General features: G+C 47.1%; 1 protein-coding gene across 1 annotated transcript in view; it reads left to right on the top strand.

The window, feature by feature from the left end:
* Positions 1-15,322, top strand: part of LAMC1 (laminin subunit gamma 1) — a 369,035-nt gene that overhangs the window by 269,268 nt on the left and 84,445 nt on the right. Inside the window, exons 8-10 of the mRNA XM_030207519.1 lie at positions 8,601-8,737; positions 9,036-9,158; positions 9,258-9,447. Of these exons, the coding sequence (XP_030063379.1) occupies positions 8,601-8,737; positions 9,036-9,158; positions 9,258-9,447 (450 nt within the window). The remainder of the gene's footprint in view (positions 1-8,600; positions 8,738-9,035; positions 9,159-9,257; positions 9,448-15,322) is intronic.

Below are 15,322 nucleotides of genomic sequence, written 5' to 3'. Positions count from 1 at the left end.
AGGAGGTCTTTAGTCCAGAGTTCCCCCCCCCCCCCCCCCCAAAAAAAAAAAATCCTTCCTATCACACAGCTAATAAGCTTTAAAACTCCTTTTCAGTGGCTAGCATACAAAGTACCATACCACTCTGTGCTCAAACAAAATCCAATATTTAGCAGGTAGCTTTTCCAATCCTGCTAATTGGCTGAATTCATCAGTTTATTATTCAGTTCTGGGCCACAGTCTTTCCATCTAGAAATCTAGCTGCAATCAACCAAACTATAAACAATTCTTCACTCTTGCTTTGGTTGGTAGTCCAGCACAGGATTTCTCACCAAGCAAACTTAAACCCCCCATTTTGTGGAATAGCTTCTTCTCAATTCTTTTCTAAACAATTCTCCCCTAATATTTCCTTTGCATTCCCCAGGGATCAGGAGAAACACAGGAGGAAGATCTCTACCCACTTGCCTAAACATGCCAAATTCTTCCCCAGTTGGCCTTCCTTATTTTTTTTTTAAACCGCACCCCTTTATACTTGTGCTATACTTTAAATTTAGCTCACCCCAGCCTCTTTGTTCTTGGCTTCTGAATGATCCACGGACATTTCCATTTCTTCTGGCTCGAGAAGCAGTTCAGTATCTGCCAGGAACTCCAGTCTCTGCTCCTTTACTCTGGGGAAATGATGATTAAAAGCCCTGTCTAGCTGCCTGGCCACCTGAGCTCCACCCTTGTCATTAGGATTCCCTGATTGATTTCCCCCCTCCTGGTCATTTACTGGAGGAAGGGGCCAGAGACTACCCCTCCCATGATTCGTAGGGATCTCCCACATAGGCTGAGAAAACCTGGCTCTATAGGAAGTGCCCCAAGCACCTCCCCCCCCCCCCCCCCCCCCAAGTCCTGCCTTTTTAAAATTCTGACTTTGTTCAGGGGCCAGATTGCTCTCGCCTTTGGTAAGAACATTGATTTTCTCTTTTTTTCTAGTTGGGCTTGGGTTTATGTGAAACTTCTGGGATATTGGGGTACAGTGGTTTTCCCCCCTCCCCCTCCCTTTGACTGTGCCTCTTCACCTAGATCACACTGGAAAAGTTTGTGTTGCAAAAGCATATTAGCTATAAGTGAGTTAAAGGTCTGCAGTGCCTGTATAGCTAAAAATTAACTCCATTAATTATAGCTAGGACAGTAAAAATAACAATTCTATGATTTTTGTTTTGCTCTGTATTGTTTCCAACAATATAAAATGTTGGCTGGTTTTGGGAAAGGGGGATAATTTAAAAAGTAATTTCCACAGGTAAAACAGTATTACTGCACACTTTTGGTAAACGTATAAGCTGGTATGCTTATAAGGTAATTCAACCTATGTGGTGGTGAGTTTGGAGAGGGTTAGCACATATGCATGTAAATAAGCTTTGAAATTTTTTGCATACTTCATAACAGGTGTGTGTATATGTGTGTATACTCGCTGCCCAAGTTAGGTGGCCTGTTACAAAGTTATCCTCTTATGGATGGAGGAGTAGCCTAGTGGTTAGGGTGGTGGACTTTGGTCCTGGGGAACTGAGGAACTGAGTTCAATTCCCACTTCAGGCACAGGCAGCCCCTTGTGACTCTGGGCAAGTCACTTAACCCTCCATTGCCCCATGCAAGCCGCATTGAGCCTGCCATGAGTGGGAAAGTGCGGGGTACAAATGTAACAAAAAAAAAAAGTCTAAATAAAATACTGTTGTCATTTAACAGTTTAAACATTTTTAGCACTGTTTATTCCTGGGGGAGTTCTGTGCAATACAGAATTCTGCCCAGCCACCGGCAGCAGCTGCTTTGATCAATCTTTCTCCCCGTACCCTACAGAAATTGTGCAGCAAGAGGAGGAAGAAGAAGTGAAAGGATGCACATTAGGCCGTGTATTCCAGTGCTGACGTAGATCTGACTATTTGAACCACAGGGCTCAACAGAGGCCCACACGATTTACATAAATAGTCAGGTCTGTGCCAGCACAGGAGGAGGAAACAGCCCCATATAATGCTGTTTAATTCCTCCTCCTCTTGCTGCATAATCTCTACAGGGGTAGGGAAGAGAGATGGAGCAGGGCAGCAGGTGAATGAATGGTGGTTGAGTGTGCCATAGGGGTAAAAGGGAGGAAGAACAAGGTAAGTGTACCATGGGGAGGGAGGTGAGCGCAGCTCAAGGTGAGTGTCCTGTGAGGATTTTGAGTGGGGGGGGGAGTGAAAGCTGTGTTGGGGGGATGGGCAGAGTAAGCTGAATGTGTGCCATGGAGATGGTGGGTGCAAAAAAAGCTGAGTGTGCCATAGGGATTAGGGGGGGCAGAGAAAAAAATGTGCTGTGAGAATGGAGAACCACAAAATAATTTAGCTTTCTTTGTCTTGTAAGTCTTCAGTTCCGTATGAAAAATAGATGCAAAACATGCAAAGAGAAACTTGTTAGTACACAAACCCCATCCCCCTCCCAGAAGTTCCTCATCCCTTCTCCTACCTCTTGTCATGTAAGCTAATGCAGCTAAGGCTCTGTGACAATAGTTTGGAGACCCTGGCATAGAGGTTAAGTCTTACACCCCCCCTTCCGTGTTTCAGCATCTCTTTTCTCCTTCCCCAAAGGTCCAGTGTATCTCCCTCTTTCTTCTCCCCTCCCCCCACCTTGTCACTCATATTTCCCTCCTTTCCCGTGGTCCAGCATCTCTTCTTCCTTTGATGCTTCCATACCTTTTTGAATGGTCCAGCATCTCTTTAACTTCCTATTCCTCCACCTATAATCCAGCATCTATCCTTCCTCCCCCCCACCCCCACAGTCTACCTTCAAAATTATTTTATTGCAGTGGTTGCTAGCAGCGAATAATACACATTACCACCCGCTGGCCCTGTGACCTTTCTTCTGCTGCTCTCTGCACTCTGCCAGAAACATTGTTAAGTCAGAGGGGGCAGGGAGACAAGCTTGAAGATAAACAGGGAGGGGGTGGGGTGAGAAGGAGAAATGCTAGACCCACAGGCTGGGGATAAATATTGGACCAGAGAGAGGGAAGGGACAGTGTTGTGCTTAGCTTGGTTACCACCTGGGGCAGAGCACCAGGCGCAGCACCCCCCTCACCCTTCCTCCCTCCTCCCTCCTCCATGCAATAAGAGGGTACATTGAGCAGTCACAGAGCCACTGTTGGCTCTGTGACTGTCAACTTCCTGTTTGAGGCAGAGGACCGGTAGAGCCAACAGCCACGTGCTTTGTAGACTATGGCTCCATGACTTCTCGATGTACCCTCTTACTGCCTGCACCCAGGTCAGACCGCACCCACCGCACTGCCCTTTGGTACACCACTGAGAAGAGATGCTGGATCACTTGAGAGGAGGTGTAGGGTCTGCTGAATATATGTGTCACATGCTGAGTGCGTGTGACTTGTATCTCAGTCCTTTGCCTGGTGTTCAATGTGGCTCCCCAAATTGGGGCAAGCAAGGCTTCTATAGGCCAGTGTGAGGAATAAATTTGCATGTTGGAAGGTGGCCCCTCCCTGGTCTCTTACAGTTCCAGCCAGTTCTTTTTATATTAATCATTTAAGCTACTGAAACATACATGATCAACCATTTAAACAGATGACTTTTTTTTAAATAGTTTATATCTTTAATGTTCTCTGGTCATATTAAGTTTCTGGCCTGGAACAGAATACAGTGTTATGGTGCTGTAGCTGCTGTTTTGCCTGCTTTCTCCAGAATTATACAAAGTTTTATTTTCCTGCTCATCCTTTTGTGGGGTATCCCATCTTTTTTCTCCATTTAGGATATTTTTATATTATGCACAGTTTGGGAAAAAATGTATGTGAGTTTTTTGTATTTTGTGTAAAGTCTACCTTTTTAGGAGTTCGATTCATTTTTTGTTGGCATATTTCTGTTTTTAATTTGTGACTCCTTATTCTCAAATGAAGTTCTCTCCATATTCATGTGACTAAGGTGAAGTATTCTGTTGGTGTATAATTTCTGTGCATAGATCTGTAGCGGTCCAGTTTATTGTGTTCTCAATGGGAGGTGATTTAGAGCATATTGCAGTACTTGCAATGCTGCCTTTTCATAGTTAAAGCTATAGTAGGTGTTTGAATCTAGGAGTTTGTGCTGTTTGCTACACAAGTGTTGAATACTGTGGCGGTACAGGGGACTAATGTCTGTGATTTCTTATGTGAATGTATGGCATATTTCTTCCCAGTGCATTTCTCTTGTTTGGCCAGCAGATGGTGTTTGTTTTGTTTGTAAAGCTGTTGCAAGAGTGACCGTTTTCTTAACGCCTAAGCTCTGAGGAAAAAGAAACCTGCACTGCTATTGGCCAGAGGCCCCTCAGTGGTTATGCTCTGGGCTCTGAATCTGCTGGAAATCTTTAGTCTCAGAGTGGGAGTATGGAAGGTACAGACCTCTATACCGAGACCCTGTTCAAAACCTGTGAGCAGTTAATTTTCCTGAACTCCCCAGGTTCTACTCAGGTAGTGAATAAGTGTTTAGTTAGTTTACTATTGATTCCTGTTTAATTTACCTGTTGTTGTTGCAGGTCACCTTGCACCGTCCACTGTTCTATTTTTCCATGATAATAAATCAATTTTTCATTTATTTGCTCTGTTTATTCTGGACTGACTAAGAATCCTTGTGTTTGTGTGCTTGGTCTGTCTATGCTTTCTTTGAACTGTGGGACCCCTGAGATTGTGGCCCCAGTGTCCTTAGAAACCACTGGGGAAATAACTTGTGGGTGGGAGACTCGCCCAGAGGCAAGTGAGATCCAGCAGGCTAGTGGAATGGTATGCCAGTGTAGAGCACGTGCACAGGTGGTAGCAGGCCTGAGCATTGCTGGGACACCCCCCTAGGTGAGTTCTAGGCATTTTGTGACAAATACGTTTTGTGGGGTTTTGTATTATGAATCCCCTCTTTGCCTCTTTTAACAGCTCTCTTAATGGTGTTTTGCTGGCCAAGTGTCTTCATGGCTTGAATCTATTTTGAAGAGCAGAATGTTTAGTTTTCAAAATAAAAAAAACATGAACACTTACCTTGGCTAATTTGCACATGGTCCTTATTTATAAGCTGTTAGCTTGCTTGGGGGGCAATTACTATATATATGCTGATGACCTTCAGGTTTTTTTGTACCACTTGAGATCTCTTTCAACCATTTTTTTAGTTTGTTAATGCACAGATGAATGCTAAGATGCAGATATTGTTGGACAGTTCCTTCAGGATCCAATGGGTAGTAGCTCTCAGATAACCATTCAATAGCAAAATTACTGAGAAATTGTTATGCTACTCTGTACACCGCTTGTGATTTAGATGTTGCAGCACAGGAGATATTTCTTAAAGATTTACCCCTTCCCACATTGCTGCTGGAGGCATTGGATTTGCGTAATGTGCCTATTTACCATGCAGAGATCCAGATGGCACTTCGTGGACTGGCTGTACAAAAGACCCTAGGGCCTGATGGCCTTCCTTTAGAATTTTACAAAATTCTTGCCAGCTGGATTGCCCCTGTGTTGCGGACTGTATATGATGAAGCTCTTAATACTGGTACTGTGTGGGAGGCAACTATATTGCCTATATTGAAACCAGGGAGAGACCCCCTCCCCTGCTCACCAGCTCATATAAGCCGATTTCACTCCTTAATGTGGACATCAAAATCTTTGCTAATCTCATTGCTACCAGATTACAAACAATTATACTGCATCTAGTAGCCTCACATGAAGTGGGCTTTGTTAATGAGAGAAACACACTAGTCAATGTTCGTCGTGTACTGAGGGCCATAGAGATGGTGCACAAGCTAGATTTGGATGTGGTGTTGGTCGGCTTTGATATTGAAAATTCTTTCGACACTGTCTCTTGGTCCTATCTGTGGGCAGTGTTTGGTTTTCAGGGTACGATCTTTTGCATGCTTCAGACATATGTCGATCATGGGGCTCAAGTACTGGTGAATGGAATGCTGTCTAGAGAGGTATGTGGCAGGTTTGCCTTTTGTCTCCCATGTTGTTCATCCTCTGCATGGTGCCATAAGTAGTGTTATACACTGATGATTTAATGACCGTATTGGTTAATCCAGCTATCACTTCACCAAAAATGCTTGATTTGTTGCATTTGTAAGCATCCTTTTTAGGTCTTTGGATAAATGCCAATAAGTCAGAGGTACTTAGCTTAAGGGTTGGGCAGGCGAAGGAATGGTTGAGTACCTTTTCCTTACGCTAGGCAACAAGATTGAAATATTTGAGGCTGCACATCCCTAATAATTTGGCCCACTTATATGAGGCCACTATACCAGCCTTATCACAGATATCCAAGATTTTAAGTTCTCATTGGGTTCCTTTGCCTTTGTCACTGTGGGGAAGGATCCATCTTGTTAAGATGGTTCTTCTGCCAAAATGGCTATATCCTCTTCAACATCGTGACTATTATATTGAAACCAACTGATTTACGCAGCTGAAATACTATTTTGAAATGATTTCTGGGGGGGGGGGCAAGAAGTCTCACTTGCCTTTGCACCATCTTCAGCTACATTGCCAAGATGGATGCATGGATTTTTCCAGACTTGGAGGCATATAATGTAGCTTGTCACCTACAACAGATCAGGGATTGGGTCTATGGCACCTCAGAGTTTTGTAATAATTTATTTAAAAGAGAAATTCCTTGTGGTTTGGTCATTGGGATATTTACTTCATGAATATGATAAGTATTTATCTCCCTGGTTGAGAGAGCATTCATTATTAAAACCATTACGATGGGCATGGAATTATATACGTAGGCATTTTCGATTGCATGCCCTTTGCTCTTGGTTCCTGCCCATTGTGGGTAACACATTCTTTCCTGAGGGGCAAATACGCTGTGGTTTCCAGAGGTAGGTGGAAAAGGGCATTATGTTGCTTCATCATGTTCTTGAGGAGGATGAACCAGTGATGCTTTCCTTTGAGTTGTTATAGCAACAGTATGGACTTTTACCTTGGGATTGGTATGCCTACAGACAATTGCACCACTGTTTCACTGTTCTCAAATTGATTTTGAAGAATCTAACTTTAATGAGCACTGGCCCCATTTGGTGACTCTCAAACATTTACTAGGCAATTACTATGATAGCTTTTAGAAACCTTTGGGCTCCACACAGTTGTTGACTATTTTAAACAAATGGATTGAGGATTTTGGTCCATATGATATGGATGATTTCTTGGCTCACCTGCAAGAGGGTCCTAAACTGGCAGAAAGTATTTCATTACAAGAGCTGCATTATACATTTTCTATGCACATCTATACACATTCCTCTCATGCAAAAAATATGCGTCTCCTCACAGGTGGATCCTGTCCTAAATTTGGCAGATTGAATGCGTCATATAAGCATTGTGTGTGGGATTGTGCCCCTATCCGTAGATGTTGGGTTTTATTATGGCTGCAGTTTGGACACGTGTATGATCGTCAGTGGGAACTAACCCCACAGCGTTGCATGCTGGACAGTATGGCAAATATAGAAGAGGGCACACAAATTTCTGTATTATTTCTTCGTAAGACAGTTTTAATAGTCAAGCATTGTGTTATGATTCAATGGATTTGGGATCAGGCCCCTACTGTCATGCAGTGGAAGATGTATGAACTCTCACTTATGGAGTGTTATACTGTGGATATATGGGGGCCAAGGGCTAAGAAAACTATTTCTTAAAGTCTGGGATGCATATTTGGCCACCTTATCGATGAGAGTGCGTTCCACTTTTTGAATACATTGGAGATGTAATTTTATAATGAATGCTCACTCACAATTTTATTGTTTCTAGAGAGTGTGGGATATTTTGCTCATAGTGTTTTTATATTAGTCTTTTTATCACCTCCCCAGATTAGTACTCACCAACCACCCGCAATTTAGAGAGATAAAAGACTAGGAAGGCCACGTTTTATGAGAAAAGAAATTCTTTAATTTCTTACCAAGAGAAAGTTACAATTACAAATGCTAGTTTCTCATGTGGAGAGCAGGGGACACAAACATGTGGTCTGCTACTGCCTCTCCAACGTAATGCTCTGGTTCAATTGTTTATATACCTTTTGTGTTAAGCAATGCTTCACATTACTACAGGACTTATCTTCCTCAGAGATCATTCTGTTCTCACCATCTATTTTCCCTTAAGTTGCTAAATCACACTCTTCTGTCCATCCATAATTGCACCTTTCCCACGCCAGCCAGCTTGCCTGTAAGGGTATCATAGTAGATCATAAATTCCTGAGTTTACACAGGCTCATGTTCTTTAATAAATTACAGACTTCTCAATCTCTGATAGATTCCAGAGTCGCACTGGCTTGTCAGCCTCTGCCCTTTTTGACCTGTGCTGGGGTGCTGACCTGTGCTCATGATTCTACAATAGAAGGAAGGGGAGGCTGGAGGTATAGGTTGGATTGGGGGATAGTGTGTGTAGGGGTTTGCTAGCTTGGGCAGAGGGTGGCATATATATTGGTGAGGGGAACACTTCAAAAAATTCCCTGCTGTCACATTGATGGGAGAGTATATTGTTTGGTTCTATTGCGTATGCAAGTGTTGCTGTTTGCGTCATGTTTGGTGACTTCAATAAAACATATTTAAACATAAAAATAATAGTTACAACAAAATCAGATTTTTTTAATCCTTTTTTTTTTTTTCTTTTTCAGGTGCAAACCTGGGTTCTTTCATCTGGACCCAACAAATCCACGTGGCTGTACCCCTTGCTTCTGCTTCGGTCATTCTTCTGTGTGCACCAATGCTGAGAGTTACAGCATATATACTATCTCTTCCACCTTCCAGATCGGTAACGTCTCGCTCATTGGCCTATCCTGCCACTCCAGATATAGGAAACCAGCTGCACTGGGCTGGGCTGATGCCATTATGCACTTAAACTTTGAAAGAAACGTGTAGTAGACCATGATTAATACTGCTTTCATCCAGTGCCCCCCAGAATGTTAGTCTCTCATTACAGCCAAGTAAAGTTGGCAACTGCACCTTAAGCCACTCGCTGTATTTGATTGTAATTTACCTATCTGAAGGGACTTAAAATGCAGTGTTTCCTGTGAATGGTAAAGGTAATTTTTCTCTGTTTTTCTTCTTAGATGAGGAAGGATGGCGTGCTGAACAGCGTGATGGGAGAGAAATTTTATTGCGTTGGTCCCGTGAAAACAGGGATATCTCTGTCATCTCAGACAGTTATTTCCCCATCTATTTCTTTGCTCCAGGTGAGTGACATGCCAGGCATAGTTGCTGAAAAGGCATCTGTTGCCTAAGCCAGAAACCTTCATTGACATAGCTACTTTAATTATTTTTCTGCTTCTCAGACAAGTTCCTGGGCAATCAAGTTTTGAGTTATGGGCAGAACTTAACCTTCAGTTTCCGAGTGGACAGGAGAGACACACGACTCTCAGCGGAGGACTTGGTCCTGGAAGGAGCTGGCCTGAGGGTATCGGTGCCTCTTATTGCACAAGGAAATTCCTACCCCAGTGAGAATACTCTGAAATACGTCTTCAGGTGGGAGACCGGACTGACCTTATATCTGAACAAAGCAGCATATATGTATGTGTTGGGAGAAAAGGGTTAGCGTTCTTGTCTATATGTGTACCCCACTCTCTGATATAAACTAGGAAATACATGGTATATGAATATTCTTTGCCACTTTGGAAGTTTTAGTCTAAAACCTACAGTCTGTCTAAAAAGTGGGTTATTTAATTTTTGGGTTAATTTGTTGGGCTTTCTTCATACATGAATCAGACACTGTTGCCTATTGCTTAATGCTGCACTAGTAGAATTAATTACCAAGTTTTGCAGCTAGCTTGGTGTTAACTAATGTGAAATTCTGTACTTCAGTTTTTTCCGAGGACAAGCAGGCTGCTTGTTCTCACGACTGGGTGACGTCCGCGGCGGCCCCCACCAACCGGAAGAAGCTTCGCGGGCGGTCCGCACGCAGGGCACGCCCACCGCGCATGCGCAGCCGTCTTCTAGCCCGTGCGCGACCGTTCCCGCCAGTCTTTTCTTTTCCGCGCCTGGAGAGAGTCGTGCGACTGCCGCTCTCTCTTAGTCAGCCCCGGAAAACCGTCGTGTTGTTCGCGAATTCGTTTATTTCTTGTTTCTGTTGCTGCGCGCTCCAGTTTTTCCTTTTACTTTAAAAAAAAAAAAAAAAAAAAGAGAGAGAGCACGCGCTTTATTTTCCCTCGTTTTCTAGCGGGGGCGTCGCGTTGCGGCCTTGTGGCCGCGCGGTTGATTATTTTTCGAGGTGTGATTTACCGCCAACATTGACGACTTTAACTTCGCCGACGCGACTTTTCCGTCGATGTCCTCGAAGGTCCCGAGTGGATTTAAGAAGTGTGGTCGGTGTGGCCGGCCTATCTCGCAGACCGACACCCACGCTTGATGCCTCCAGTGCCTCGAGCCGGAGCACAATATCAAGTCGTGTTCTTTGTGTCTTGGTCTCTGGAAACGGACTCAGGTTGCGAGGCAAGTTCTTCGGGACCGTCTTTTTGGAACTTGCGCCGGCCCCTCGACATCGACCTCGACGGCATCGGTATCGACGGCCGGTTCTTCGGTACCGGTATCGATGCCCGCGAAATCGGCACCGATGGCATCAACCCCAGGAACACAGGTCCCGCCGGTCCTCCGGTGAGAGGCCGCGTGGGCAATCGGCCCTCGGGACCGAACCCTGTCTGACCCGGTTCCTCGAGACCGAGGGGGATCGACCTCCTCCTCCTCCATTCCACCTGGCACCGATGACGGGCACCGCAAGAAATCTAAGAAGCACCGTCATCGGTCGCCTTCGATGCATCCGGCTCTCGGTACCGGCGAGGAGTCAACGCCGAAGCGTTCGCGTCGAGAGGAGAGATCTCCTTCGGTAGTGGAAGTACCGACGCGTCAGGGTCCCAGCACTTTGGTGCAGTCTCCTGGACCCGAGCAGCTTCCGGCACCGACACCTCTACCGGCACCCCCGTCTTTCCCGGCAGCGGGCCTGGACAAGTGCCTCCGAGCCATCCTTCCGGGGATCCTGGAAGGGCTGATGCGCCAGGCTGTGCCGGCGCCGGGGGTGCTTGCGCCCTCGGCGCCGTTGACTGTGGCGCCGGCGAGCTCTAGCCCGGTGCCGAGGCCGTCGACACCGCCGCCGCTTGCAGCGCCGTTCTCGACCGCCACGCAGGTGGAGTCGACGTCGATGGAGGGAGCTTTGTCCCCGCCGGCGCGGGAGTCCACCGCTTGACGACACCGAGGCCTCGGTGCCTCGACGTCGAGCCGGGCCCGGTTAAGGACTCAGCTACATGAGCTTATGTCCGATACCGAGGAAGAGGCCTCGTGGGGGGAAGAGGAAGACCCCAGATATTTCTCCTCAGAGGAGTCTGCGGGTCTTCCCTCGGACCCCACGCCTTCACCAGAGAGGAAGCTCTCGCCTCCTGAGAGCCTCTCCTTTGCCTCCTTTGTAAGGGATATGTCTATTTGCATTCCCTTCCCCGTGGTCTCTGTGGATGAGCCGAGGGCTGAGATGCTCGAGGTCCTCGACTATCCATCACCACCTAGAGAGTCCTCCACGGTGCCGTTGCACAATGTCCTCAAAGAGACACTGCTTCGGAACTGGATGAGACCACTATCTAATCCCATCATTCCCAAGAAAGCAGAGTCCCAGTACAGAATCCACTCGGACCCAGAGTTAATGCGGCCCCAATTGCCCCATGACTCGGCGGTCGTGGATTCTGCTCTCAAGAGGGCACGGAGTTCGAGGGATACCGCCTCGGCGCCCCCGGGGCGGGAGTCTCGCACTCTGGACTCGTTTGGGAGGAAGGCCTACCAATCCTCCATGCTCGTGACCCGCATCCAGTCGTACCAGCTCTATACGAGCATCCACATGCGGAACAATGTGAAGCAACTGGCGGACCTGGTCGATAAGCTCCCGCCGGAGCAGTCCAGGCCTTATCAGGAGGTGGTCAGGCAGCTGAAGGCGTGCAGAAAGTTAGTACATAAGTACATAAGTACATAAGTAGTGCCATACTGGGAAAGACCAAAGGTCCATCTAGCCCAGCATCCTGTCACCGACAGTGGCCAATCCAGGTCAAGGGCACCTGGCACGCTCCCCAAACGTAAAAACATTCCAGACAAGTTATACCTAAAAATGCGGAATTTTTCCAAGTCCATTTAATAGCGGTCTATGGACTTGTCCTTTAGGAATCTATCTAACCCCTTTTTAAACTCCGTCAAGCTAACCGCCCGTACCACGTTCTCCGGCAACGAATTCCAGAGTCTAATTACACGTTGGGTGAAGAAAAATTTTCTCCGATTCGTTTTAAATTTACCACACTGTAGCTTCAACTCATGCCCTCTAGTCCTAGTATTTTTGGATAGCGTGAACAGTCGCTTCACATCCACCCGATCCATTCCACTCATTATTTTATACACTTCTATCATATCTCCCCTCAGCCGTCTCTTCTCCAAGCTGAAAAGCCCTAGCCTTCTCAGCCTCTCTTCATAGGAAAGTCGTCCCATCCCCACTATCATTTTCGTCACCCTTCGCTGTACCTTTTCCAATTCTACTATATCTTTTTTGAGATACGGAGACCAGTACTGAACACAATACTCCAGGTGCGGTCGCACCATGGAGCGATACAACGGCATTATAACATCCGCACACCTGGACTCCATACCCTTCCTAATAACACCCAACATTCTATTCGCTTTCCTAGCCGCAGCAGCACACTGAGCAGAAGGTTTCAGCGTATCATCGACGACGACACCCAGATCCCTTTCTTGATCCGTAACTCCTAACGCGGAACCTTGCAAGACGTAGCTATAATTCGGGTTCCTCTTACCCACATGCATCACTTTGCACTTGTCAACATTGAACTTCATCTGCCACTTGCACACCCATTCTCCCAGTCTCGCAAGGTCCTCCTGTAATCGTTCACATTCCTCCTGCGACTTGACGACCCTGAATAATTTTGTGTCATCGGCGAATTTAATTACCTCACTAGTTATTCCCATCTCTAGGTCATTTATAAATACATTAAAAAGCAACGGACCCAGAACAGACCCCTGCGGGACCCCACTAACTACCCTCCTCCACTGAGAATACTGGCCACGCAATCCTACTCTCTGCTTCCTATCTTTCAACCAGTTCTTAATCCATAATAATACCCTACCTCCGATTCCATGACTCTGCAATTTCTTCAGGAGTCTTTCGTGCGGCACTTTGTCAAACGCCTTCTGAAAATCCAGATATACAATATCAACCGGCTCCCCATTGTCCACATGTTTGCTTACCCCCTCAAAAAAAAAATGCATTAGATTGGTGAGGCAAGACTTCCCTTCACTAAATCCGTGCTGACTTTGTCTCATCAGTCCATGTTTTTGTATATGCTCTGCAATTTTATTCTTAATAATAGCCTCCACCATCTTGCCCGGCACCGACGTCAGACTCACCGGTCTATAATTTCCCGGATCTCCTCTGGAACCCTTCTTAAAAATCGGAGTAACATTGGCTACCCTCCAGTCTTCCGGTACTACACTCGATTTTAGGGACAGATTGCATATTTCTAACAGTAGCTCCGCAAGTTCATTTTTTAGTTCTATTAATACTCTGGGATGAATACCATCAGGTCCCGGTGATTTACCAGTTCCTGTCCAGGGGTATCTATGACACCTGTGACGTGGCATCTCGTGCTGCGGCCCAAGGTATAGTGATGCGCAGGCTCTCATGGCTGCGTGCCTCTGACCTGGACAACCGCACCCAGCAGAGACTGGCCGACGTCCCTTGCCAGGGGGATAATATTTTTGGTGAGAAGGTCGAGCAGCTGGTGGACCAACTGCATCAGCGGGAAACCGCTCTCGACAAGCTCTCCCACCAGGCGCCTTCAGCACCCACCTCAGCAGGTGGACGTTTTTCCCGGGCCCAGCAGGCCTATTCTTTTGCAAAGCGTAGGTACACCCAGCCGGCCCGAAGGCCTCGTCAGGCACAGGGACAGCCCCAGCGCGCTCGTTCTCGTCAACAGCGTACGCCTAAGCAGCCCCCTGCGCCTCCACAGCAAAAGCCGGGGACGGGCTTTTGACTGGATCCACGGGAACATAGCCGCCCTCAAAGTGTCCGTACCGGATGATCTGCCGGTCGGAGGGAGGTTAAAATTTTTTCACCAAAGGTGGCCTCTCATAACCTCCGACCAGTGGGTTCTCCAAATAGTGCGGTGCGGATACGCCCTGAATTTGGCCTCCCTGCCATCAAATTGTCCTCCGGGAGCTCAATCCTTCAGCTCCCATCACAAGCAGGTACTTGCAGAGGAACTCTCCGCCCTTCTCAGCGCCAATGCGGTCGAGCCCGTACCACCCGGGCAAGAAGGGCTGGGATTCTATTCCAGGTACTTCCTTGTGGAAAAGAAAACAGGGGGGATGCGTCCCATCCTAGACCTGAGAGGCCTGAACAAATTCCTGGTCAAAGAAAAGTTCAGGATGCTTTCCTTGGGCACCCTTCTGCCAATGATTCAGAAAAACGATTGGCTATGTTCCCTGGATTTAAAGGACGCATACACTCACATCCCGATACTGCCAGCTCACAGACAGTATCTCAGATTCCGCCTGGGCGCACGGCACTTTCAGTATTGTGTGCTGCCCTTTGGGCTTGCCTCTGCCCCACGAGTGTTTACAAAGTGTCTCGTGGTGGTAGCGGCGTACCTAAGCAAGCTGGGAGTGCACGTGTTCCCATATCTCGACGATTGGCTGGTCAAGAGCACCTCGGAGGCAGGAGCCCTCCGGTCTATGCAGTGCACTATTCAACTTCTGGAGCTGCTGGGGTTTGTGATAAATTACCCAAAGTCCCATCTCCAGCCAACACAGTCTCTGGAATTCATAGGAGCTCTGCTGAATACCCAGACGGCTCAGGCCTTCCTTCCCGAAGCGAGGGCCAACAACCCTCCTGTCCCTGGCTTCGCAGACCAGAGCATCTCAGCAGGTCACAGCTCGGCAGATGTTGAGACTTCTGGGTCATATGGCCTCCACAGTTCATGTGACTCCCATGGCTCGTCTTCACATGAGATCTGCTCAATGGACCCTAGCTTCCCAGTGGTTTCAGGCCACCGGGAATCTAGAAGATGTCATCCGCCTCTCCACCAGCTGCCGCACTTCACTGCTCTGGTGGACCATCAGGACCAATTTGACCCTGGGACGTCCATTCCAAATTCCGCAGCCCACGAAAGTGCTGACGACGGATGCATCTCGCCTGGGGTGGGGAGCTCATGTCGATGGGCTTCACACCCAGGGTCTGTGGTCCCTCCAGGAAAAGGATCTGCAGATCAACCTCCTGGAGCTCCGAGCGATCTGGAACGCACTGAAGGTTTTCAGAGATCGGCTGTCCTACCAAATTATTCAAATTTGGACAGACAATCAGGTT

This window comes from Microcaecilia unicolor, chromosome 6, assembly GCF_901765095.1.
Source record: "Microcaecilia unicolor chromosome 6, aMicUni1.1, whole genome shotgun sequence".
NCBI classification, from domain to species: Eukaryota; Metazoa; Chordata; class Amphibia; order Gymnophiona; family Siphonopidae; genus Microcaecilia; species Microcaecilia unicolor.
This window is presented reverse-complemented; position numbering and strand designations above follow the sequence as displayed.